At 42.4% G+C, this 26,412-nt stretch overlaps 1 protein-coding gene and 1 long non-coding RNA gene across 2 annotated transcripts; both read left to right on the top strand.

Moving 5' to 3' along the window:
- The first annotated feature begins 9,880 nt into the window (after nucleotides 1-9,880).
- Nucleotides 9,881-25,251, top strand: LOC115186885 (extracellular matrix protein 1). The gene is made up of 10 exons (XM_029746296.1): nucleotides 9,881-10,192; nucleotides 10,918-10,974; nucleotides 11,054-11,122; nucleotides 11,692-11,775; nucleotides 11,891-12,243; nucleotides 12,876-13,081; nucleotides 22,522-22,807; nucleotides 22,992-23,203; nucleotides 24,265-24,352; nucleotides 24,569-25,251. Exons 1-10 carry the CDS (start codon nucleotides 10,129-10,131, stop codon nucleotides 24,749-24,751), a joined length of 1,602 nt encoding a protein of 533 aa, XP_029602156.1. The 5' UTR covers nucleotides 9,881-10,128; the 3' UTR covers nucleotides 24,752-25,251.
- On the top strand, nucleotides 11,121-11,537 carry LOC115186901 (uncharacterized). Its single transcript, XR_003875917.1, has 2 exons — nucleotides 11,121-11,158; nucleotides 11,223-11,537. It is a non-coding gene; the product is annotated as an uncharacterized LOC115186901 (long non-coding RNA).
- Nucleotides 25,252-26,412: the final 1,161 nt, after the last annotated feature.

The following is a 26,412-nucleotide window of genomic DNA, read 5'->3' as shown; positions in this document are numbered from 1 at the left end:
CATTCAGGTCAACATTCACAAGGCCGCAGGGCCAGACGGATTACCAGGACGTGTACCTAGGGCATGCGCTGACATTTTCATCTTGTCCCTGACTGAGTCTGTAATACCTACAGTAACAGTCAAAAGTTTGGACTCATTGAAGGGTTTTTCTTTATTTGTACTATTTTCTACATTGTAGAATAATAGTGAAAACATCAAAACTACGAAATAACACATATGGAATCATGTAGTAACCAAAAGAGTGTTCAACTTTATGGATATGTGCCTTGTTAAAAGTTCATTTGTGGAATTTGTTTCCTTTTTAATGCGTTTCAGCCAATCAGTTGTGTTGTGACAAGGTAGGGGTGGTATACAGAAGATAGCATTATTTGATTTAAAGACCAAGTCCATATTATGGTAAGAACAGCTTAAATAAGCAAAGACAAATGACAGTCCATTATTACTTTAAGACATGAAAGTCAGTCAATGCGGAACATTTCAACAACTTTGAAAGTTTCTTCAAGTGCAGTCACAAAAACCATGAAGCGCTATGATGAAACTGGCTCTCATGAGGACCGCCACAGGAAAGGAAGACCCAGAGTTACATCTGCTGCAGAGGACAAGTTCATTAGAGTTACCTGCACCTCAGATTGCAGCCCAAATATATGCTTCACAGAGTTAAAGTAACAGACACATCTCAACATCAACTGTTCAGAGGAGACTGCCTGAATCTGGCCTTCATGATCGAATTGCTGCAAAGAAACCACTACTAAAGAACACCAATAAGAAGAAGATACTTGTTTGGGCCAAGAAACACGAGCAATGGACATTAGACCGGTGGAAATCTGTCCTTTGATGAGTACAAATGTGCAATTTTTGGTTCCAAACGCCGTGTCTTTGTGAGACGCAGAGTAGGTGAACGGATGATCTCCGCATGTGTGGTTCCGACCGTGAAGCATGGAGGATGAGGTGTGATGGTGTGGGGGTGCTTTACTGGTGACACTGTCTGTGATTTATTTAGAATTCAAGGCACACTTAACCATCATGGCTACCACAGCATTCTGCAGCGATACGCCATCCCATCTGATTTGCGCTTAGTGGGACTATCATTTGTTTTTCCAACAGGACAATGACCCAAAACACACCTCCAGGCTGTGTAAGGGCTATTTGACCAAGAAGGAGAGTGATGGAGTGCTGCATCAGATGACCTGGTTTGAGATGAGTTGGACCGCAGAGTGAATGAAAAGCAGCCAAGAAGTGCTGAGCACATCTGGGAACTTCTTCAAGACTGTTGGAAAAGCATTCCAGGTGAAGCTGGTTGAGAGAATGCCAAGAATGTGCAATGCTGTCATCAAGGCAAAGGGTGGCTACTTTGAAGAATCTAAAATCTAAAATATATTTTGATTTGTTTAACACTTTTTTGGTTACTACATGATTCCATATGTGTTATGTAATTCCTGACATTTAATCCTAGTAATAATTCCCTGTTTAAGGTCCGTTAGGATCACCACTTCATTTTAAGAATGTGAAATAAGAATAAAAGTAGAGAGAATGATTTATTTTAGCTTTTATTTCTTTCATCACATTCCAAGTGGGTCAGAAGTACACTCAATTAGTATTTGGTAGCATTGCCTTTAAATTGTTTAACTTGGGTCAAACGTTTCGGATAGCCTTCCATAAGCTTCTTGTTGGGTGAATTTTGGCCCATTCCTCCTGACAGAGCTGGTGTAACTGTAACGGCCGTCGTTGAAGAGAGAAGGGGACCAAGGCGCAGCGGGTTGCGTGCTCATCATTATTTTATTTTATTAAAGTGAACACGAAAACAAGAAACAAAGAACGACAGACCGACAGTTTCACAGGCTATAATAACAGCAGTGCAAAATACAACTACCCACCTACATACACATAACCCCCCGAACCATATAAAACAAATACCCTCTGCCACGTCCTGACCAAACTACCATAACCAATAACCCCTATACTGATCAGGACGTGACAATAACGGAGTCAGGTTTGTAGGCCTCCTTGCTTGCACACACTTTTTCAGTTCTGCCCACAAATTTTCTATAGGATTGAGGTCAGGGCTTTGTGATGGCCACTCCAATACCTTGACTTTGTTGTCCTTAAGCCATTTTGCCACTACTTTGGAAGTATGCTTGGGGTCATTGTCCATTTGGAAGACCCATTTGCAACCAAGCTTTAACTTCCTGACTGATGTGAATATAGGACTCGTTTTACTGTGGATTTAGATACTCTTGTACCTGTTTCCTCCAGCATCTTCACAAGGTCCTTTGCTGTTGTTCTGGGATTGATTTGCACTTCTTGCACCAAAGTTCGTTCATCTCTAGGAGACGTCTCCTTCCTGAGCGGTATGACGGCTGCGTGGTCCCATGGTGTTTATACTTGCGTACTATTGTTTGTACAGATGAACGTGGTACCTTCAGGCATTTGGAAATTGCTCCCAAGGATGAACCAGACTTGTGGAAGTCTACAATTTTTTTCTGAGGTCTTGGCTGATTTCTTTGGATTTTCCCATGTCAAGCAAAGAGGCACTGAGTTTGAAGGTAGGCCTTGAAATATATCCACAGGTACACCTCCAATTGACTCAAATGATGTCAATTAGCCTATCAGAAGCTTCTAAAGCCATGACATCATTTTCTGGAATTTTCCAACTTTGTAGTGTCTTTTATCTTTCGCGCCCTTCTCAGTCCCTTTGTCTAACAAGCCGCTCTGCCGGTGTAGACCACTAGGGCACATTCCCCAATCATTTCCTTGTAACCATATCTACTTGTTTGTTTGTGTGTGCATTTCTGTGATTATTTAGTTAGTTAATAAATAAATGATTGAGACAATTGATGTATGGATGACTCATAGTGAAGACTGGGTTCGTGCAGATAACCAACAATTTACGACGTTTGGAATGAGACTAACGTGAGGTAAAGAATAATTCATTAATTAGAAGACTAATTGATCAGATATTAAAATATCTGAAAGTTAAATTAGGAAAATTATAACTTTGTAACCTGAATATTTTCCTTGGTGCCCCGACTTCCAAGTTAATTTTTTAAATGTATTTTATTTCACCTTTATTTAACATGGTAGGCTAGTTGAGAACAAGTCCTTTATTTAACCAGGTAGGCTAGTTGAGAACAAGTCCTTTATTTAACATGGTAGGCTAGTTGAGAACAAGTCCTTTATTTAACCAGGTAGGCTAGTTGAGAACAAGTCCTTTATTTAACCAGGTAGGCTAGTTGAGAACAAGTTCTCATTTGCAACTGCGACCTGGCAAAGATAAAGCATAGCAATTCGACACATACAACAACACAGAGTTACACATGGAATAAACAAAACATACAGTCAATAATACAGTAGAACAAAAGAAAACAAAAAGTCTAAATACAGTGAGTGCAAATGAGGTAAGTTAAGGCAATAAATAGGCCATGGTGGCGAAGTAATTACAATATAGCAATTAAACACTGGAATACAGTATGGGTATAAGGTAGATAGATAGATGGGCTGTTTACAGATGGGCTATGTACAGGTGCAGTGATCTGTGAGCTGCTCTGACAGCTGGTGCTTAAAGCTAGTGAGAGAGATATGGGTCTCCAACTTCAGTGATTTTTGCAGTTCGTTCCAGTCATTGGCAGCAGAGAACTGGAAGGAAAGACGACCAAAGGAATTGGCTTTGGGGGTGACCAGTGAAATATACCTGCTGGAGCGTGTGCTACGAGTGGGTGCTGCGATGGTGACCAGTGAGCTGAGATAAGACAGGGCTTTACCTAGCAGAGACTTGTAGATAACCTGTAGCCAGTGGGTTTGGCGACGAGTATGAAGCGAGAACGTACAGGTCGCAATGGTGGGTAGTATATGGGGCTTTGGTGACAAAACGGATGGCACTGTGATAGACTGCATCCAGTTTGTTGAGTAGAGTGTTGGAGGCTATTTTACAGATGACATCACCGAAGTCGAGGATCGGTAGGATGGTCAGATTTACGAGGGTATGTTTAGCAGCATGAGTGAAGGATGCTTTGTTGCGATATAGGAAGCCAATTCTAGATTTAATTTTGGTTTGGAGATGCTTAATGTGAGTCTGGAAGGAGAGTTTACAGTCTAACCAGACACCCAGGTATTTGTAGTTGTCCACGTATTCTAAGTCAGAGCCGTCCAGAATAGAGGTCGACCGATTATCAAATCAAATCAAATGTATTTATATAGCCCTTCTTACATCAGCTGATATCTCAAAGAGCTGTACAGAAACCCAGCCTAAAACCCCAAACAGCAAGCAATGCAGGTGTAGAAGCACGGTGGCTAGGAAAAACTCCCTAGAAAGGCCAAAACCTAGGAAGAAACCTAGAGAGGAACCAGGCTATGAGGGGTGGCCAGTCCTCTTCTGGCTGTGCCGGGTGGAGATTATAACAGCACATGGCCAAGATGTTCAAATGTTCATAAATGACCAGCATTGTCAAATAATAATAATTATAGTAGTTGTCGAGGGTGCAACAAGTCAGTAACTCAAGAGTAAGTGTCAGTTGGCTTTTTCATAGTCGATCTTTGAGAGTATCTCTACCGCTCCTGCTGTCTCTAGAGAGTTGAAAACAGCAGGTCTGGAACAGGTAGCACGTCCGGTGAACAGGTCAGGGTTCCAGCAGGTCTGGGACAGCAGGTCTGGGACAGGTAGCACGTCCGGTGAACAGGTCAGGGTTCCATAGCCGCAGGCAGAACAGTTGAAACTGGAGCATCAGCACGGCCAGGTGGACTGGGGACAGCAAGGAGTCATCATGCCAGGTAGTCCTGAGGCATGGTCCTGGGGCTCAGGTCCTCAGAGAGAGAGAAAGAAAGAAAGAGAGAAAGAGAGAGAGAATTAGAGAGAGCATATTTAAATTCACACAGGACACCGGATAAGACAAGAGAAATACTCCAGATGTAACAGACTGACCCTAGCCCCCCGACACATAAACTACCGCAGCATAAATACTGGAGGCTGAGACAGGAGGGGTCAGGAGACACTGTGGCCCCATCCGATGAAACCCCTGGACAGGGCCAAACAGGCAGGATATAACCCCACCCACTTTGCCAAAGCACAGCCCCACACCACTGGAGGGATATCTCCAACCACCAATTTACCATCCTGGGTATAGCCCACAAAGATCTCCGCCACGGCACAACCCAAGGGGGGGGGGCGCCAACCCAGACAGGAAGACCACGTCAGTGACTCAACCCACTCAAGTGACGCACCCCTCCCAGGGACGGCATGGAAGAACACCAGTAAGCCAGTGACTCAGCCCCTGTAATAGGGTTAGAGGCAGAGAATCCCAGTGGAAAGAGGGGAACCGGCCAGGCAGAGACAGCAAGGGCGGTTCGTTGCTCCAGCCTTTCCGTTCACCTTCACACCCCTGGGCCAGACTACACTTAATCATAGGACCTACTGAAGAGATGAGTCTTCAGTAAAGACTTAAAGGTTGAGACTGAGTCTGCGTCTCTCACATGGGTAGGCAGACCATTCCATAAAAATGGAGCTCTATAGGAGAAAGCCCTGCCTCCAGCTGTTTGCTTAGAAATTCTAGGGACAATTAGGAGGCCCGCGTCTTGTGACCGTAGCGTACGTGTATTGTATGTACGGCAGGACCAAATTGGAAAGATGGGTAGGAGCAAGCCCATGTAATGCTTTGTAGGTTAGCAGTAAAACCTTGAAATCAGCCCTTGCCTTAACAGGAAGCCAGTGTAGGGAGGCTAACACTGGAGTAATATGATAACATTTTTGGGTTCTATTCAGGATTCTAGCAGCCGTATTTAGCACTAACTGAAGTTTATTTAGTGCTTTACCCGGGTAGTCGGAAAGTAGAGCATTGCAGTAGTCCAACCTAGAAGTAACAAAAGCATGGATTAATTTTTCTGCATCATTTTAGGACAGAAAGTTTCTGATTTTTGCAATGTTATGTAGATGGAAAAAAGCTGTCCTTGAAACAGTCTTGATATGTTCTTCAAAAGAGAGATCAGGGTCCAGAGTAACGCCGAGGTCCTTCACAGTTTTATTTGAGACGACTGTACAACCATCCAGATTAATTGTCAGATTCAACAGAAGATCTCTTTGTTTCTTGGGACCTAGAACAAGCATCTCTGTTTTGTCCGAGTTTAAAAGTAGAAAGTTTGCAGCCATCCACTTCCTTATGTCTGAAACACAGGCTTCTAGCGAGGGCAATTTTGGGGCTTCACCATGTTTCATTGAAATGTACAGCTGTGTGTCATCCGCATAGCAGTGAAATTTAACATTATGTTTTCGAATGACATCCCCAAGAGGTAAAATATATAGTGAAAACAATAGGGGTCCTAAAACGGAACCTTGAGGAACACCGAAATGTACAGTTGATTTGTCAGAGGACAAACCATTCACAGAGACAAACTGATATCTTTCCGACAGATAAGATCTAAACCAGGCCAGAACTTGTCCATGTAGACCAATTTGGGTTTCCAATCTCTCCAAAAGAATGTGGTGATCGATGGTATCAAAAGCAGCACTAAGATCTAGGAGCACGAGGACAGATGCAGAGCCTCGGTCTGACGTCATTAAAAGGTAATTTACCACCTTCACAAGTGCAGTCTCAGTGCGATGATGGGGTATAAAACCAGACTGAAGCGTTTCGTATACATTGTTTGTCTTCAGGAAGGCAGTGAGTTGCTGCGCAACAGCTTTTTCTAAAATTTTTGAGAGGAATGGAAGATTCGATATAGGCCGATAGTTTTTTATATTTTCTTGGTCAAGGTTTGGCTTTTTCAAGAGAGGCTTTATTACTGCCACTTTTAGTGAGTTTGGTACACATCCGGTGGATAGAGAGCCGTTTATTATGTTCAACATAGGAGGGCCAAGCACAGGAAGCAGCTCTTTCAGTAGTTTAGTTGGGATAGGGTCCAGTATGCAGCTTGAAGGTTTAGAGGCCATGATTATTTTCATCATTGTGTCAAGAGATATAGTACTAAAGCACTTTAGTGTCTCCCTTGATCCTAGGTCCTGGCAGAGTTGTACAGACTCAGGACAACGGAGCTTTGGAGGAATACGCAGATTTAAAGAGGAGTCCGTAATTTACTTTCTAATGATCATGATCTTTTCCTCAAAGAAGTTCATTAATTCATTACTGCTGAAGTGAAAGCCATCCTCTCTTGGGGAATGCTGCTTTTTAGTTAGCTTTGCGACAGTATCAAAAATACATTTCGTATTGTTCTTATTTTCCTCAATTAAGTTGGAAAAATACGATGATCGAGCAGCAGTGAGGGCTCTTCGATACTGCACGGTACTGTCTTTCCAAGCTAGTCGGAAGACTTCCAGTTTGGTGTGGCGCCATTTCCGTTCCAATTCTCTGGAAGCTTGCTTCAGAGCTCGTGTATTTTCTGTATACCAGAGAGCTAGTTTCTTATGACAAATGTTTTTAGTTGTTAGGGGTGCAACTGCATCTAGGGTATTGCGCAATGTTAAATTGAGTTCCTCAGTTAGGTGGTTAACTGATTTTTGTCCTCTGATGTCCTTGGGCAGGCAGAGGGAGTCTGGAAGGGCATCAAGGAATCTTTGGGTTGTCTGAGAATTTATAGCACGACTTTTAATGCTCCTTGGTTGGGGTCTGAGAAGATTATTTGTTGCGATTGAAAACGTGATAAAATGGTGGTCCGATAGTCCAGGATTATGAGGAAAAACATTAAGATCCACAACATTTATTCCATGGGACAGAACTAGATCCAGAGTATGACTGTGGCAGTGAGTAGGTCCAGAGACATGTTGGACAAAACCCACTGAGTCGATGATGGCTCCGAAAGCCTTTTGGAGTGGGTCTGTGGACTTTTCCATGTGAATATTAAAGTCACCAAAAATTAGAATATTATCTGCGATGACTACAAGGTCCGATAGGAATTCAGGGAACTCAGTGAGGAACGTTGTATATGGCCCAGGAGGCCTGGAAACAGTAGCTATAAAAAGTGATTGAGTAGGCTGCATAGATTTCATGACTAGAAGCTCAAAAGGCGAAAACGTTTTATTTATTTATTTTTGTAAATTGAAATTTGCTATCGTAAATGTTAGCAACACCTCCGCCTTTGCGGGATGCGCGGGGGATATGGTCACTAGTGTAAGCAGGGGGTGAGGCCTCATTTAACACAGTAAATTCATCAGGCTTAAGCCATGTTTCAGTCAGGCCAATCACATCAAGATTATGATCAGTGATTAGTTCATTGACTATGACTGCCTTGGAAGTGAGAGATCTAACATTAAGTAGCCCTATTTTGAGATGTGAGGTATCACAATCTCTTTCAATAATGACAGGAATGGAGGAGGTCTTTATTCTAGTGCGATTGCTAAGGCGAACACCGCCATCTTTAATTTTGCCCAACCTAGGTCGAGGCACAGACACGGTCTCAATGGGGATAGTTGAGCTGACTACACTGACTGTGCTAGTGGCAGACTCCACTAAGCTGGCAGGCTGGCTAACAGCCTGCTGCCTGGCCTGCACCCTATTTCATTGTGGAGCTAGAGGAGTTAGAGCCCTGTCTATGTCCGTAGATAAGATGAGAGCACCCCTCCAGCTAGGATGGAGTCCGTCACTCCTCAACAGGCTAGGCTTGGTCAAGTTTGTGGGTGAGTCCCAGAAAGAGGGCAAATTATCTACAAATTCTATCTTTTGGGAGGGGCAGAAAACCGTTTTCAACCAGCGATTGAGTTGTGAGACTCTGCTGTAGAGCTCATCACTCCCCCTAACTGGGAGGGGGCCAGAGACAATTAATCGATGCCAACACATCTTTCTAGCTGATTTACACGCTGAAGCTAAGTTGCGCTTGGTGACCTCTGACTGTTTCATCCTAACATCGTTGGTGCCGACGTGGATAACAATATCTCTATACTCTCTACACTCGCCAGTTTTAGCTTTAGCCTTAACGTTGGTAGCCCTGCCCCCTGGTAAACAATGTATGATCGCTTAGGCTAATACAGTGACAACTAAAAGATACCAAAAATAATTTTGTCCAATCGACATAAGCTAAATATGATGTGGCTGTCCATGGTTCTGATTCGTGAGTGTGTGTGAGTGCCTGTGTGCAAGCACGCACATGTTTACCCACCCTACTTGTAGAGAAACGCCAATGCCATCCTCCTCTCTTTCATGTTGATGAAACGGTCTATGAGTCTGTCATACAGTACACGCCTTTATTTTTTGGTGTCCTGGGCTACCTGGCTAAAATGCTTGTTCCCTAGCCTGACTTGCTTTCATGGGAAACGATGAGCCAGCTAGTTACATCTAGCTACATATTGATCTTCCATCCTCTCAGGCATGGGCACAATGTATGAATTTATGGTTGGATCAGAATCACTGTTATAATCATTTGCCAGTATGGAGAATTAAGTAAAACCACAAGTCCAAATCCTTATCTTCATCCATGGCTAATTTAGGAAAGGGACAATCTTAGCTAGCTAGTCACTGGAGGATAACAACACAACAAGATTCAAGTTGTTTCTGTCAATGACATTTGGCTCTGGATGTGACATGATGTGATTGGAGTGCAGCCAAGTCCAAACTGGCTTCTTTGACACTTTTTTGGGTGTGCCAGGACCATTCACAGTTGAGCTCACTCGGTTTAGCTCAACACTGATTGGCTATGACTTTATACTTGTTTTATCAAGGGAGGGCAAATGCTTGATGGCTACCCTTGCATTCGACGCTACACATAAAGAAATGCGCTGTTTCGCTCGCTCCGATGCTTTCTCCAGTGTGATAAATTCAGCCTCTTGCGAAATGAAGGACAATTATTTATTTATTTTATTAGTCCATTTTTGGGAGAAGCCTGGCTTCTTTCCAAGAACACGCCACTGCTGACTCATGGTGGAAAATATCCCTCCTTCTTTTCCCTCCAATCACAAAACAAACATACATGTATCTATGCCCTCTCACAACTCTCGTTCTCTATTTCATACCACTCCAAAAAGACTTAACGGTTCGAAAAGGAAGGACCTTGATTTGACGCTCAAAGGTCGTTTCCTGAACTTGACGTGGCTTTGGAACGACTGCGAAACAGGGAAAGAGAGTGGGGTGGTGAAAAGGGGCGAAACAGAGAGAGTGGAAACAGTCCTGTGAAAGAGGACAAGGATATCGGACACCTACCGTGTCAGTACTCGAAATGGGTTGGTTTTGGGCTCTAGCCTGCTGGTGTGCATTAGTGCTGGTGTTAGCGGCATCTGAAGGTTTGTAGCCTACGAGGTTTTTGCATGTAATCATCAGTTCTTTCTGTCCTTGTTTTATGTACTGGTATGTTTATGGCTCACCTGTTCGTGCATGGTCTGTTAGAAGTTCGCAGAAGAGGCCATTTTTATGCACTATCAAGATCATGAAGAAAAACATTATTTGTTGGACGTGATACATTCCATTCCACCAGTTTAGTGTGGAACAACTTTGTCCAAGTCTACTAACAGTAGAACTATTATTTTAGGTGTAACAAACATCTAGACTAAAGAATTCACACCATGTTAATTAAAGGTGCAATATGCAGAACTGGCTCCGCAATTTCCTGGTTGCTAAAATTGTAATATTTAGCCTAATTTCAATTTGTGACAAAACAAGCAATGTAGAGAATCATTGTACCATCTAAACCGCTATGAAATTATTTTTCAATAACCAAAATATTTGTATTTTAAGCTGTTTGAAGCTGGTATACAAAACCAGAAGCAAAAATGTAATTTAAGAAATGGGAATGATAGAAATAGCGCACATAGAACAGATCTTCCGCTTCTTAGACTTGCTTTCAATGAGAATAACATATCTATAAATCATATTTCTATGTGAAATCTAGGTGGTGGACAACCATACTGACATTACATGGTCAGAGTGTGATGGCTTATGTAACAGTGGGCGTGTGTGCCGGTCTCTGTGTTTTTATGTCTGTGTTTACATTCTCTCATCCCTTCCATAGATAAGCCTGACATGTTACAGCGAGAGGCCTCCTTTGACCTAGAGGAGCTCCTGCAAGGTTTGTGTGTGTGTGTGTGTGTGTGTGTGTGTGTGTGTGTGTTAATGTCCTCACAGTGCTGTGTGTATATGTCTTCCAGGTGCGAGTCAGCTGGAGCCTGATATGACCCAGAGGGAGGTGGACTTTGGGGGACTCTGGGAACCCATAGGTGAGTGTGTTGTTACCGTAACTAAGTAACCCATAGGTGAGTGTGTTGTTACCGTAACTAAGTAACCCATAGGTGAGTGTGTTCTAACTGTAACCCATAGGTGAGTGTGTTCTAACTGTAACCCATAGGTGAGTGTGTTCTAACTGTAACCCATAGGTGAGTGTGTTGTTACCGTAACTAAGTAACCCATAGGTGAGTGTGTTCTAACTGTAACCCATAGGTGAGTGTGTTCTAACTGTAACCCATAGGTGAGTGTGTTCTAACTGTAACCCATAGGTGAGTGTGTTCTAACTGTAACCCATAGGTGAGTGTGTTCTAACTGTAACCCATAGGTGAGTGTGTTCTAACTGTAACCCATAGGTGAGTGTGTTTTGTTATATCCAGCCTAACACTGATAGATCTGTGAATAATGAAAGAAAGCAGACGAGAGAAGGAAAGTATTCCAAAGTATTTGGGACACATCCTCTCCTATGCCCATGCCATTCTGCCATGTAATTAATACAGTGTAGGCACATGACATGTTATTAGTGTATGGCTGTCAGTGCTAACTCCTGTCTGTCACTGTGTAGAGTTTCCTGGCATGGAGCAGAGAGAGGTCACTTATGTACATGAGGACTTTGATCCTGACCTGCTCAAAGTCCTCAAGGAGCGAGGTGGGTGGCGATGCCTTCCCTGCTGGTATACTTCATATCACACAGCCAATGGAGTATGATGTGTGTGTTGTATCCCGTGTGAGGGAGGTACAGTAACAGAAGTGTGTGTTCCCAGCGGGCTCCAGGGCAGCTGACATAGACATGACCCAGAGGGAGATCACCCTGCACCTGGACACAGACTTTACACCTGGAGTTCGGCCGATGGCTGGGCCTCGCTCGTTTGGGGATTCCCACCCCAGTGTCCTCTTCCCTCCCGGCCAGCCCTCCCCTAACAACCTCCAGGCCATCTGTCTCCATAGCAGCCGTCGTCCCAGGTATCCTGCCTACTCCTTACCACAGACAGGCTTTGGCTACCTTCGTCGTCAAGGTGACGCCGTCAACCGGGTAGAGTCCTGGTACAGCGCATGTTGCCATGGGAACGGGACACAGCAGGTCCAGGAAGTGACGCTGTGCTGCGTTACACAGGCGGTGAGTGTTTCTGTGGCAACATTGGATTCTGCCCTGTTCCTTTCTGTTCTGTCGTGTTGTGTTCAGTTCTGGTCCGTTCGCTCCTATTGTACCAACAGAACCACCTTCTATGTGCACAGATGTATTGATGAGGACAGAGGATGCCTAGGGAAGATGAGACAGTAGTAGTGATGAGGATGTCCAGGGAAGATGAGACAGTAGTAGTGATGAGGACAGAGGATGTCTAGGGAAGATGAGACGGTAGTAGTGATGAGGATGTCTAGTGAAGCTGAGACGGTAGTAGTGATGAGGACAGAGGATGTCTAGTGAAGCTGAGACAGTAGTAGTGATGAGGACAGAGGATGTCTAGGGAAGATGAGACAGTAGTAGTGATGAGGACAGAGGATGTCCAGGGAAGATGAGACAGTAGTAGTGATGAGGATGTCCAGGGAAGATGAGACTCAGTAGAAGGAAAGCCCATACAGACACAACAGATCAGCCTTGGCGTCTATCTGTATAGCTGTGTAGCTGTGTAGAGGGGAAAGGTGTTCATGAGTCAGGCCCTTGAGGTCTAAAGCTGTACCTTCACCATTTTAGGACTTCCTTTATCTCTATTTTTCATGTGTGAATTGATGTTTGTATGTCACTTACAGTGGGAACAGACCCTGTCCACATTCTGTACTGATGAGTTCTCAGTGAAGACACGCCACCACCACTGCTGCAAGAAAGAGGGCGGGGACAGACTGAGCTGTTTCCATAGCCAAACCCCAAACCCCAACTACCTGCCGAACACCCAGGGGGCAGGCTCCTCCCCCATACCTGAACCTGGCTTCACCTTTAACCCCAACACTTGTCACAAGTAAGGAGAGAGACCGGTTTAGGGTAGGGCTGTTATGGTGACGGTATTACGTGACTGTTTAGTCACGGTAACTAGGCTTCTCCAAAACTGCACTCTGATGGTGCTGATGATCATTAGTAGAGTACCAAACTTGCTAACAGCCAGTTCTAATGTGCTGGTACTCAGCACCTTACTGTCTCTCTAGTCACACTGACATCAATAGAAATGTAATCGAAAATCTAATCAAACACTTCATGAGAGCCCATGAGCTCATGTTGCGCAACATTTCTATAGGCTATGCAATCAACAAAACCATTTTTTAAAAAGAGGATCCCATCAGCTTTCTATAGGCTAGACCTACTATATTTATTTCTCAACTTTCCAAATATTAAGCACATTGCTTCGATTTACAACAGGAGTATAGCCTACGTGGCTGGCATGATAATGAACCATGGGAAAAGCTCCCCTATTCCAATAGGTGCATGATAATGGTCCATTCTAAATCATAACACATTTCACACATATATTATTTAGTATATGTAAAGACAAGATTAAATAGTCTGATGGGTGACAATATTATCACTTGTGAATGATGTATTATCACTTAATGATTCCCTGCATGTGCAGTAAGGCAAGACACAGCGCATGCCTTTTTTAGTCCTACTTTTTCAAATCACACGTCATGTAGCCTAGCCCATAGGCCTATATGTTTTGATAAGGTTTGTATCATAACTAACGTGGCCAAATAACTCAAAACGCAGCCTGCACACCTAGAACCCCTGGGACACGGTAAGAGAGCACATAGCCTACAGACCTAGAACCCCTGGGACACGGTATGAGAGCACATAGCCTATAGACCTAGAACCCCTGGGACACGGTAAGAGAGCACATAGTCTACAGACCTAGAACCCCTGGGACACGGTAAGAGAGCACATAGTCAACAGACCTAGAACCCCTGGGACACGGTAAGAGAGCACATAGTCTACAGACCTAGAACCCCTGGGACACGGTAAGAGAGCACATAGCCTACAGACCTAGAACCCCTGGGACACGGTAAGAAGAGCACATAGCCTACAGACCTAGAACCCCTGGGACACGGTAAGAAGAGCACATAGCCTACAGACCTAGAACCCCTGGGACACGGTAAGAAGAGCACATAGCCTACAGACCTAGAACCCCTGGGACACGGTAAGAGAGCACATAGCCTACAGACCTAGAACCCCTGGGACACGGTAAGAGAGCACATAGCCTACAGACCTAGAACCCCTGGGACACGGTAAGAGAGCACATAGCCTACAGAGCCTAGTGAAACGTATTCTTATTAGAGGTCAACCGATTAATCGGAATGGCCAGAATAATTAGGGCTGATTTTTAAAGTTTTCATAACAATCTGTATTTTTGGACACCGATTTTCCGATTCAATTTTTTTATATATATATTTATTTATTTATATATATATATATATATATATATATATTTATATATTTATTTATTTATTTATTTATATATTTATTATTATTATTTTTTATACACCTTTATTTAACTAGGCAAGTCAGTTAAGAACACATTCTTATTTTCAATGACGGCCTAGGAACGGTGGGTTAACTGCCTTGTTCAGGGGCAGAACAACAGATTTTTACCTTGTCAGCTCGGGGATTCGTTTTTGCAACCTTCCGGTTACTAGTCCAACGCTCTAACCACCTGCCTTACATTGCACTCCATGAGGAGCCTATGTGGCAGGTTGACTACCTGTTATGCGAGGGCAGCAAGAAGCCAAGGTAAGTTGCTAGCTAGCATTAAACGTATCTTATAAAAAACAATCAATCTTAACATAATCACTAGTTAACTACACATGGTCGATTATATTACTAGTTTATCTAGCGTGTCCTGCGTTACATATAATCGATGCGGTGCCTGTTAATTTGTCATTGAATCACAGCCTACTTCGACAAACGGGTGATTTAACAAGTGCATTTGCGAAAAAAGCACTGTCGTTGCACCAATGTACCTAACCATAAACATCAATGCCTTTAAAATCAATACACAAGTATATATTTTTAAACCTGAATAGTTAGTTAGTTAATATTGCCTGCTAACATGAATTTCTTATAACTAGGGAAATTGTGTCACTTCTCTTGCGTTCCGTGCAAGCAGTCAGGGTATATGCAGCAGTTTGGGCCGCCTGGGTCATTGCGAACTGTGTGAAGTCCATTTATTCCTAACAAAGGCCGTAATTAATTATGACATAACATTGAAGGTTGTACAATGTAACAGCAATATTTAGACTTAGGGATGCCATCTGTTAGATAAAATACGGAACGGTTCCGTATTTCACTGAAAGAATAAACGTTTTGTTTTCGAAATGATAGTTTCCGGATTCGACCATTTTAATGACCAAAGGCTCGTATTTCTGTGTGTTATTATGTTATAATTAAGTCTATGATTTGATAGAGCAGTCTGACTGAGCGATGGTAGGCACCAGCAGGCTCGTAAGCATTCATTCAAACAGCACTTTCATGTGTTTGCCAGCAGCTCTTCGCAATGCTTCAAGCATTGTGCTGTTTATGAATTCAAGCCTATCAACTCCTGAGATTAGGCTGGTGTAACCGATGTGAAATGGCTAGCTAGTTAGCTGGGTGCGTGCTAATAGCGTTTCAAACGTCACTCGCTCTGAGACTTGGAGTAGTTGTTCCCCTTGCTCTGCATGGGTAATGCTGCTTCGAGGGTGGCTGTTGTCAATGTGTTCCTGGTTCGAGCCCAGGTAGGAGCGAGGAGAGGGACGGAAGCTATACTGTTACACTGGCAATACTAAAGTGCCTATAAGAACATTCAATAGTCAAAGGTATATGAAATACAAATGGTATAGAGAGAAATAGTCCTATAATTCCTATAATAACTACAACATAAAACTTCTTACCTGGGAATATTGAAGACTCATGTTAAAAGGAACCACCAGCTTTCATATGTTCTCATGTTCTGAGCAAGGAACTTAAACGTTAGCTTTTTTGCATGGCACATATTGCACTTTTACTTTCTTCTCCAACACTTTGTTTTTGCATTATTTAAACCAAATTGAACATGTTTCATTATATATTTGAGGCTAAATTGATTTTATTGATGTATTATATTAAGTTAAAATAAGTGTTCATTCAGTATTGTTGTAATTGTCATTATTACAACAACAAAAAAAATTGGCCGATTTAATCGGTAGTGGCTTTTTTTTGGTCCTCCAATAATCGGTATCGGCGTTGAAAAATCATAATCGGTCAACCTCTAGTTCTTATAAACCCAGTCATTGCACAGTTGCGTGTGAAAACAGAGTTTTGACTGGCCACTATATAAAAGAGGATCACAGCTTTCATGTGCTGATATTTATGTATCAATTCTTAAAATGAAGCACATTAATCTGCTTTACAACCGGTGTAGCCTGACTGGCATACATAGGCAGTGTGTGAGTTTCATATTTGGGGAAGATGTTTTTCACCATAAAAATGCACCCTTTATAATAAAGCATTACATGCATATAATGCTGTTTCTTATGTAAAATAGCCTACTATTGGAAATGTGATGAATAGATTGGATAGTCATAATTTAGGCTAATAATAGAACTCAATCATTGTTAAAAAAAAAATATCATTCAATGCATGGCTGAGCGTGTATAGCATAGACTAGAGTATGGCTAGGCTGTATCAGATAGGCCTACGTTGATTCTTTCTTTGAACATGGAAAATGTTGCCTTTTTAGAAACACATTTCATGCATTTCTACTACACTATATATGACTGGAGACATTAGCAGAATATTTTTTAATATGACAAGTTAAAGGGTAGCCTACTCTGTTGACAGTGACAACAGTTTAAATAAAAAACGACACTGTCTATATAATAGGCCTACGAGAAGGGCACAAATAGAATATGACGTCCATCTAAACTGGAAGAGGTGGGCCATTCTAATCAAAGTAATTCCACACATATTAGTAGGCTATATGTAAAGATCAGATTAAATTAAGAGTAGTCTGATGGGTGAGAATATTATCAAGTGCTTGTCAAATTGTGAATAAAGTGTGTGCAGCCTGTGCAAGAAACAGAGCAGAGCACATGCCTTTCCTGCTTTTTTCAAAAGCATCATCAGTCGCATCATGCAGCCTTAGAACCTATTAAATATCAAAACCTATAGCCTAACATTTGTATGACAACTAAAGTTGCATAAATAACTCAAAATTAAGCATATAAAATGCATTCGGAAAGTATTCAGACCCCTTGACTTTTACCATATTTTGTTATGTTACAGCCTTATTCTAAACTGGATTAAATCGCTTTTACCCCCTCAATCTACACACATTTGTTTCTCAATCTACACTCCATAATGCAAAAACATATATATTTTTTTATACAGAAATGTGACATTTACATAAGTATTCAGACCCATTACTCAGTATTTTGTTGAAGCACCTTTGGCAGCGATTACAGCCTTGATTCTTCTTGGGTATGACGCTACAAGTTTGGCACACCTGTATTTGGGGAGTTTCTCCCATTCTTCTCTGCAGATCCTCTCAAGCTCTGTCAGGTTGAATGGGGAGCGTTGGCCGCACAGCTATTTTCAGGTCTCAACAGAGATGTTCGATCGGGTTCAAGTTCAGGCTCTGGCTCTGGCTCGGCCACTCAAGGACATTCAGAGACTTGTCCCGAAGCCACACCTGCGTTGTCTTGGCTGTGTGCTTAGGGTCGGTGTCCTGTAGGAAGGTGAACCTTTGTCCCAGTCTGAGGTCCTGAGTGCTCTGGAGAAGGTTCTCATCAAGGATCTCTCTCTGTATTTTGCGCCGTTCATCTTCCCTCGATCCTGACTAGTCTTCCAGTCCCTGCCGCTGAAAAACATCCCAACAGCATGATGCTGCCACCACCATGCTTCACCATAGGGATGGTGCCAGGTTTCTTCCAGACGTGACACTTTGCATTCAGGCCAAAAGTTCAGTTTTGGTTTCATCAGATCAGAGAATCTTGTTTCTCATGATCTGAGATTCCTTTAGGTGCCTTTTGGCAAACTCCGAGCGGAATGTCATGTACCTTTTACCGAGGAGTGACTTCTGTCTGGCCACTCTACCGTAAAGGCCTCTTTGGTGGAGTACTGCAGAGACGGGAGAACCTTCCAGAAGGACAACCATCTCCACAGAGGAACTCTCGAGTTCTGTCAGAGTAACCATCAGGTGACCTCCCTGACCAAGGCCCTTCTCCCCTGATTGCTCAGTTTGGCCGGGTGGCTAGCTCTAAGAAGAGTCTTTGTGGTTCCAAACTTCTTCCATTTAAGAATGATGGAGGCCACTGTGTTCTTGGACCTTCAATGTTCCAGAAATGTTTTGGTACCCTTCCCCAGATCTGTCCCTTGACACAATCCTGTCTCGGAGCTCTATGGACAATTCCTTCAACTCCATGGCTTGGTTTTTGCTCTGACGTGCGCACTGCCAACTGTGGGACCTTATATAAACAGGTGTGTGGCTTTCCAAATCATGTAAAATCAAATTCATTTACCACAGGTGGATTCCAAGTTGTAGAAACATCTCAAGGATGATCAATGGAAGCAGGAAGCACTTGAGCTCAATTTCGAATCTCATAGCAAAGGGTTAGAATACTTACAAATTTGAACACGCATGCTAAGCATATGTGAGAACTCCTTCAAGACTGTTGGAAAGCATTACAGGTGAAGCTGGTTGAGAGAATGCTAAGAGTGCAAAGCTGTCATCAAGGCAAAGGGTGGCTACTTTAAAGAATCTCAAATATAAAATATATTTTGATTTGTTTAACACATTTTTGATTACTACATAATTCCATGTGTGTTATTTCATAGTTTTGATGTCTTCACTATTATTCTACAGTGTAGAAAATAGTAAAAATAAAGAAAAACCCTGGAATGAGTAGGTGTGTCCAAACTTTTGACTGGTACAGTATGTAAATAAGGTATTTATGTTTTTTATTTGTAATAAATTAGCAAAAATTTACAAAAACCTGTTTTTTCTTTCTGAATATGGGGTATTGTTTGTAGATTGAGAATTTGTTCTCTTTAATCCATTTTAGAATAAGGCTGTAACGTAACAAAATGTGGAAAAAGTCAACTGTGCTGAATACTTTCCGAATTCACTGTAGGAGGACCTGTTTCTTTGTTAATGAAAAAATAGCTGCATGTGCGCACTTTCTCGGGAATCGTTTGGAGAAAATATCCTTTCTATTTTATTCAGCTATGTTCAATTGTGTTCTTCATACTATAAAATAATGCCACGGAATTCTAAGACAATCTTGTCTGCTAAATGAACTAGTGTAGCCCACAGCCATATGGCATAGTCTGATCAGGGACTAACATAAGGACAACTGAGTATGCTATTCTGTTCTTCTGAAATAGACTACATTTTCTTCATATCATGTTTCTTTAGACCTGTCTAAAATACATTTATTGGATTAATTGTGATGGTGTAGGCCAGGTATTTCCAAACTGGGGTACGCTATGTTGTTGGGAGTACAACAAATAAGTGTGATTCACATTTTAAAAAATGTTTTACAATACTTTTTACAAATTTTCTTCACATTTTCAAACAGTCCATTTATATTTTACAATGGGGCTATACATTTGGGTAAGGTTTTTTTCTCACCTTAGTAGCCTCGGTTTCATTTTATTTGACAGTGAAACGTCTAGTGTTAAGTGAAATAACAACACAATGTCAAATACAGGTAGCCTAGTCAAATAATTAACATCCAATCACATTATCCGTTACTCTCTCGTGGGAATTCCACTAACGGTCCGTATGTAGCCAAACGTAGCTGCTGCTTATTCCGTTTGCTCGAAAATGTATAAATGTTTTAAAAAAGGCCCGCGTCCATAGACACATACCAGCTCTACTGGTGGTACTGCTACTACGAGCAGTACTGCACCTGTTGACGACACAAGTTGATCTGCTTCCACGAGCACATACAATGCTAGCATCATTAATTCTACATTTGTTGTTAGCCCAGCTAGCATGGACACTGACAGCTGTGAACCTGATGTAGCCGAAGAGCTACTGCCTCCTTACCCGGGAAAGCACCGAACAACAGACAGGGACGTTGGACCATCGAAGAGGCGCAAATATGAAGAGATCTACATTGATTTGGGGTTCACTCATATTGGGAGTAGTGCCTTTCCTCAGCCAGTGTGTTATATGTGCAAAAGTACTATCTCACAACTCAATGAAACCTTACGTCTTGCGCAGACATTTAGAAAGAAAATAAGCCATGGGAGTTTTTTTGCGAGATTTAAGACAACTTTCGAGTAGTAAGACATGTATAAAAGCAACAGATACCATTAATAAGAAGGGTCTAGAAGCGTCTTATATGGTGAGCTACCGAGTGGCTAGGACAGGCAAACCCCATACTATTGTGGAGGACTTAATTCTTCCTGCTGTCGCGGATATGGCTGGGACAATGCTGGGGGAAAAGGCCAAAATTATACAGAAAATGCCTTCATCAAACAACAGTTTCATGACGCATCAGTGACATTGCAGGTGATGTTTTCAAACAATTACTGCTTCGCATACAAGCCATTGAATTCTATGCGTTACAGCTGGATGAGTCAACAGAAGTGGCGTGCCTGGCACAGCTCCTGGTATATGTCTGTTACGTTTATGGGGGGTCAATTAAGGAAGACATCCTCTTCTGTAAACCACTGGAAACCAGGACAACAGGAGAGGATATTTTTAAAGTACTGGACGACTTTGTGACCTCAAATGGACTTTGGTGGTCAAGATGCGTTGGTATCTGTACTGATGGTGCAAAAGCCATGACAGGGAGACATAGTGGAGTGGTAACGCGCGTGCAAGCAGTTGCTCCTGACGCCACTTGGGTACACTGCAGCATCCACCGAGAGGCTCTTGCTGCCAAGGGAATGCCTGACAGCTTGAAAGATGTTTTGGACACTAGTGAAAATGGTTAACTTTGTTAAAGCAAGGCCCTTGAATTCTTGTGTATTTTCTGCACTATGCAATGATAAGGGCAGCGACCATGTAACGCTTTTACAAAATACAGAAGTGTGCTGGTTATCAAGTGGCAAAGTATTGACACGTTTTTTTGAATTGAGAGACGAGCATAAAGTTTTCTTTACTGACCATTTTCACTTGTTTGACTGCTTGCATGATGACGAGTTTCTCACACGACTGGCCTGTCTGGGTGATGTTTTTGATTCACCTGAATGATCTGAATCTAGGATTCAAGGGACTCCACAACTATATTCAATGTGCGGGACAGAATTGAGGCTATGATTAAGAAGTTGCCGCTCTTCTCTGTCTGCATTAACAAGGACAACACACAGGTCTTTCCATCATTGTATGATTTTTTTGTGTGCAAATGAACTCAAGCTTACAAACAATGTCAAATGTGATTATAGCGAAGCACTTGAGTGAGTTGGGTGTGCAATTATGCAGGTACTTTCCTGAAACAGATGACACAAACAACTGCATTCGTTATCCCTTTCATGCCCTGCCTCCAGTCCACTTACCAATATCTGAACAAGAGAGCCTCATCGAAATTGCAACAAACGGTTCTGTGAAAATGTAATTTAATCAGAAGCTACTGCCAGATTTCTGGATTGGGCTGCACTCAGAGTATCCTGCCTTGGCAATTTGCGCTGTTAAGACACTGATGCCCTTTGCAACCACGTACCTATGTGAGAGTGGATTCTCGGCCCTCACTAGCATGAAAATTAAATACAGGCACAGACTGTGTGTGGAATAGGATTTAAGACAGACTCTCCAAACAAACCCAACATTGCAGAGTTATGTGCATCCATTCAAGCACACCCTTCTCATTAACCTGTGGTGAGTTATTCACAATTTTCGATGAACAAATAAGGTTTTATATGTAAGATGGTTAAATAAAGAGAAAAATGATTTATTATTATATTATTATTTGTGCCCTGGTTCTATAAGAGCTCTGTCACTTCCCACGAGCCGGGTTGTGACAAACTCACAATCATTCTTATGTTTAATAAATGTATCGCATAGTGTGTGTGTGTGTGTGTGTGTGTGTGTGTGGCAGGCTTACAATGATGGCAACAACAAAACAACATTTTGAGAGTGAGTGGACCCTGGTGCTAGAGGGGGTACGCAGCTGGAGGTTGAATGTTTGAAGGGGTACAGGACTATAAAACGTTTGGGAACCGCTGGTGTAGGCTATATTAAATGGATTTATTAGACTTTTTCAAATGTAGATGTTCCAAAGGTCTGCATCAATGGCTTGTAAGCTATGCTATGCGTGGAAGTCAGATGCTCAATGTGTTTATGTAGGCCTAATTAACTGTCAATTTACTGTGAAGTTATTTGCATGACAATCACCGGCAGACAACATTTCATGACCTCCACAGCCCTAGTTTAGGGTTAATGTTAAGTTCAAATTGTCCTTTTTTATGGCAACTAATGACTACATGTATTGTGTCCTTTCCTCCCAGGTCCCAGCCCAGTCCGCGCACTATCAGAGGGGAGAAGCCCAAGAAGAGCCCCCAAGCTACTCCCAGAGACTCTAACATCAGCTTCCCCCCTGGACGCCCCACTTTCGACAACATCGGGTTGGTCTGCCGCCTACGCAAGCACCGCCCTCTCTACACCCCCAAGTGCCTGCCACGTACAGGCTTTGGCTGGCTGGCCCGCCAATCAAAGGCCGTGAACCGGCTGGAGAGAGGGTTCAAACACTGCTGTAAGGGACAGGGGGACGTGCTACCCTGTGCTGAGGGAAAGGTAAGGAGCTGTGTGTGTGTGTGCGTGTGCGCTATGGCCTGCCTACCTACCTGCACTTGTCAACTTGGGAAAAGTAAGGATCCAATTCATACCTACACTGTAGAAGGCTACTAAACAGAAATATCTGTATAAACTATCCTTTACAGTGAAAAAGAATGTACATCTTTTTTCATCTCTCTCTTAGTGGCGTGAGGTGCTTGACAGGTTCTGTGAGGAAGAGCAGAAGGGGAGGCTTCACAACTCCTCCTGTTGTGATGTGGGAGAAGGTGAGGAGAGGTACACCTGTTTCTCTTCCCGCGCCCCTCATCCAGACTATGACCAAAAGCTCGACTCTGCCGCACCTCAGACCCACAACCTCGGACACATCTGTGAAACATACAAGATCATCAAGAAGAAGTAAGTGTGTTTGTTTAGCATTATGGTGTGTGTGTTTAATTGGACCTTTTTCCTCCTCAGTCACATTTTTATGCTGCCCAGCCTGATTGTTTATCTTTCTGGGTGACAGAACCAGAAACCAGAAACATTTTCCCACCAGTGGTGTTTTTCCACCAAACTGACTTGTTGCTGATTTTTGTAGTGCACACCAAATGTATTTTTTTTCTTCATTTTCCTGAATAAAAATCTAAAGTTCAGTGTGTTTCTATCATATTTCAACCCTACCGATGTCACAAAAACGGTTGCTCCAAATAGCAAATGTGCCAACTCTGGTCTTGGCACATGCGCTCTAGCCAACAACTAGCAGATACAGTGTGGGTAGGCTAGTCTAGATTATGAGATTTATTATGGATAACGGCAACCAATATTTACATTTTTCAAATGGCAGTCAATCATCATGTCACCAGAATAAGACCCTCAATATTTATTGGAAAGGAGCATCAAGCTCATCACTGTGCACTTTCACTACCCTGTGAAGTTCATCATTTATTTAATCTGTAGCCTAATAAACTGCATAGTTTCCTGAGTCGTAGTGGAAGGACAACATCATATCACGTGACTACAAGTTTACTTTGCTCTGATGGTTATTATATCAATATTTGCACATAAAGCTGTTTCCACCATCATTTCTCACATAATACATTTTACAGACACAAAAAGATCCCACCATGTCAAACGAACAAATTATTTGTTGGCATTTATAACATTTCACCGAAAACTCCTGTTTCCATTACAGTTGTTGTGGTTTTGTTTTATACGGTATGAGCTTACTCGCAATAAAACTGTGGATGGAAACGTGGTTAATGACATTAAAATTCCAGATTTGCATTGTATCAAATACCATTACCAAAAGTTTAAAAACAATAGTATACAATAACTTTCACAAGTATCTTATTACAGCAGCTAGTTTGATCCAGGGACATTTGTACATATCGGTCTAACAAAGCCCTTTGACTGATTTGGTTTGATTATCGAGTAAAACAAAGATGTGACTGAGATGATCTTTCAATCTGCTCTCTCAGGTTCCCTGTGGCTCTCCCTGTCCAGAACTTAGTGGTCCATTGCTGCCCCCTGCCAGCAGACCAGAGAACTGCATGTGTTCAGGAAAAGGTGAGTTCAAATAATACAGGTTCACTTAATAATACAGGTTCACACAGACAACCCCATATCTCATATTAACCAGGTTGTACCAATGGGATAAAATGAACATGATTGGCCATCAAGTGTCTACAGGATCTTAGACTGAAAGTTATATTTTAGGTCTAAGCATATAGCAGGCTTTTTAATATTGTTGTTTTCATAACTTCTCTTTGACTGTGAACCCAGCTAGTGACACTGGCGGAGAGCCGCTGTTCTGCAGAGAAGCCCTCCTCCTCTGCTGTCTTCCAAAAATGCTGCCCTCCCTCCTCCCAGGACGCCCCAAAGTGTCTCTCCGGCCTGCTCATGAATGCCATCACCAAGGCAACCAAGTCCCCACACCTTAGAAAGAGGAAATGCCCCCTCGCCTGATTTTTGTTTATGTTGATGACTTTTCACGTTTCACTCTGATGGCAGTGGGCCAATCTGAATTGGCGGTCAGGGGATTTGTGCAGTAGTCACTACATGACCATGATAGAATTGGCTAATACAGAAGAACTGTTGAGCAAGTGCATGATTTAGTCAAACAGGGGATAAGGTGTGGGTAAGAGTAAGCAGAATTTCTAGTTAGAAAGTTACATTTATTCCATATTTTCTAGCATGGCCAGATGACAACCAATTAATGTATGGTATCTAAGTGCACATAATATTTCAGTATTACTGTCAGTGTCTGTCATTAAGAGGGTGTTATAATGATAGAACACCTGGAGAGCTGATATATCTGCTTTACGAATTAAATCACCATTTGTATGACCACTTATTTTTATACTCATGTTTCAGATTTGTTAGTTGTATTTTTCTTATAGCTACAGAACTGCTAGTCCAGTTCTCCTGTTCTAACATTTGAAATAAATCTTTACATTTTCAAAATGTTTCCTGTGCCATGTCTTAATCATTTTGGAGTGAAGCACTGCCAGTTATTGTAATTTGTCATTGTCTGACACATGAACAACATTGAAATTATTATTTGAATAAACTGAAATGTTGATGGAAGTGGACCTTATGTTCTAGTGACTAAGTTAGTGTAGTAGAACTTGCATTAATAGAGACAGACAGGGTCCTCACTAGCTGTCACAGCCACAGAGTTTAGCCCAAAGCCTGGCAGATGGCGACATTGAGTCGTTTCATCTTACCGTCCAAAGGCATTGTATGAAGCCGATTATATACACTTGTATCCCCGGTGGACCGGTTCTTACGTGAAACATTCTCCATTCAGGCTGCAAAGGCATCGATTTCCTCAATTTGATTTAATGGCGAGAAGGCTGAAAAAAAACAGGGAAAATATGTGCTTTCTTTATGAAACACTATTTTCCACCACCATGCTAGAGTGGCTAAGAATGTAAGTCCCAGATGTTGCATATTGCGTTCTGCCAGTCAGGTTGCAGAAGTCTGTATACCCCACCCATAGCAGCGTTGGCGGATGTTTCTGGTCTTCAGGGACACAGTATTTTTTAACTAACTTCTGTTTCCCCTGAAAACCAGAAGTGGGAACTCCGCTCAGGCTTCTTTCTATGCCTGCTATGTTAGTTTACCTCTGGCTGAACTGGGAGGGCAACATCATGGAAGAGTGCGCTTGTTTGAAATGGAAAAGCGTTGCAGTAGCTTTTGATAAAGAAGAACATCAAGACGAAGATTGTGGAGATTGTGACAGCCGGCTAAATGGCATCCCTTGAGAATGCAAGAACAAGATGGATGTCAGGAGAAGTGCAGTATTATCACAAGGAGATGTATATTTGGAATACGGAGGAGGAATGGAGGGAAAAGAGAGGCAGAGGAGGTCTAAGAGAGAGGAAGGAAGAGGCTGAGCTTGAGTTGGTTAAAAATGGCAGGAAAAAGGGAGATCATTTGTTAAAGAAGAATTGTAGAAAGTGTAAGCAGATTGAGCTGAAGACAGGAGGAGAAATGGAAGTGAATGAGGTTGAAGTATCGGAGGTGGAAGGTGTGGTGAAGTTCTCGGAGCCCGAGGGTCAGGATAAAGAGGAGTGTGACAGTAGGAGTAAAGTTTTGGGAAAAACTGGACCCCTGCCTTTTGG

The sequence above is a fragment of the Salmo trutta genome, chromosome 3, assembly GCF_901001165.1.
Source record: "Salmo trutta chromosome 3, fSalTru1.1, whole genome shotgun sequence".
Lineage (NCBI taxonomy): Eukaryota > Metazoa > Chordata > Actinopteri > Salmoniformes > Salmonidae > Salmo > Salmo trutta.
This window is presented reverse-complemented; position numbering and strand designations above follow the sequence as displayed.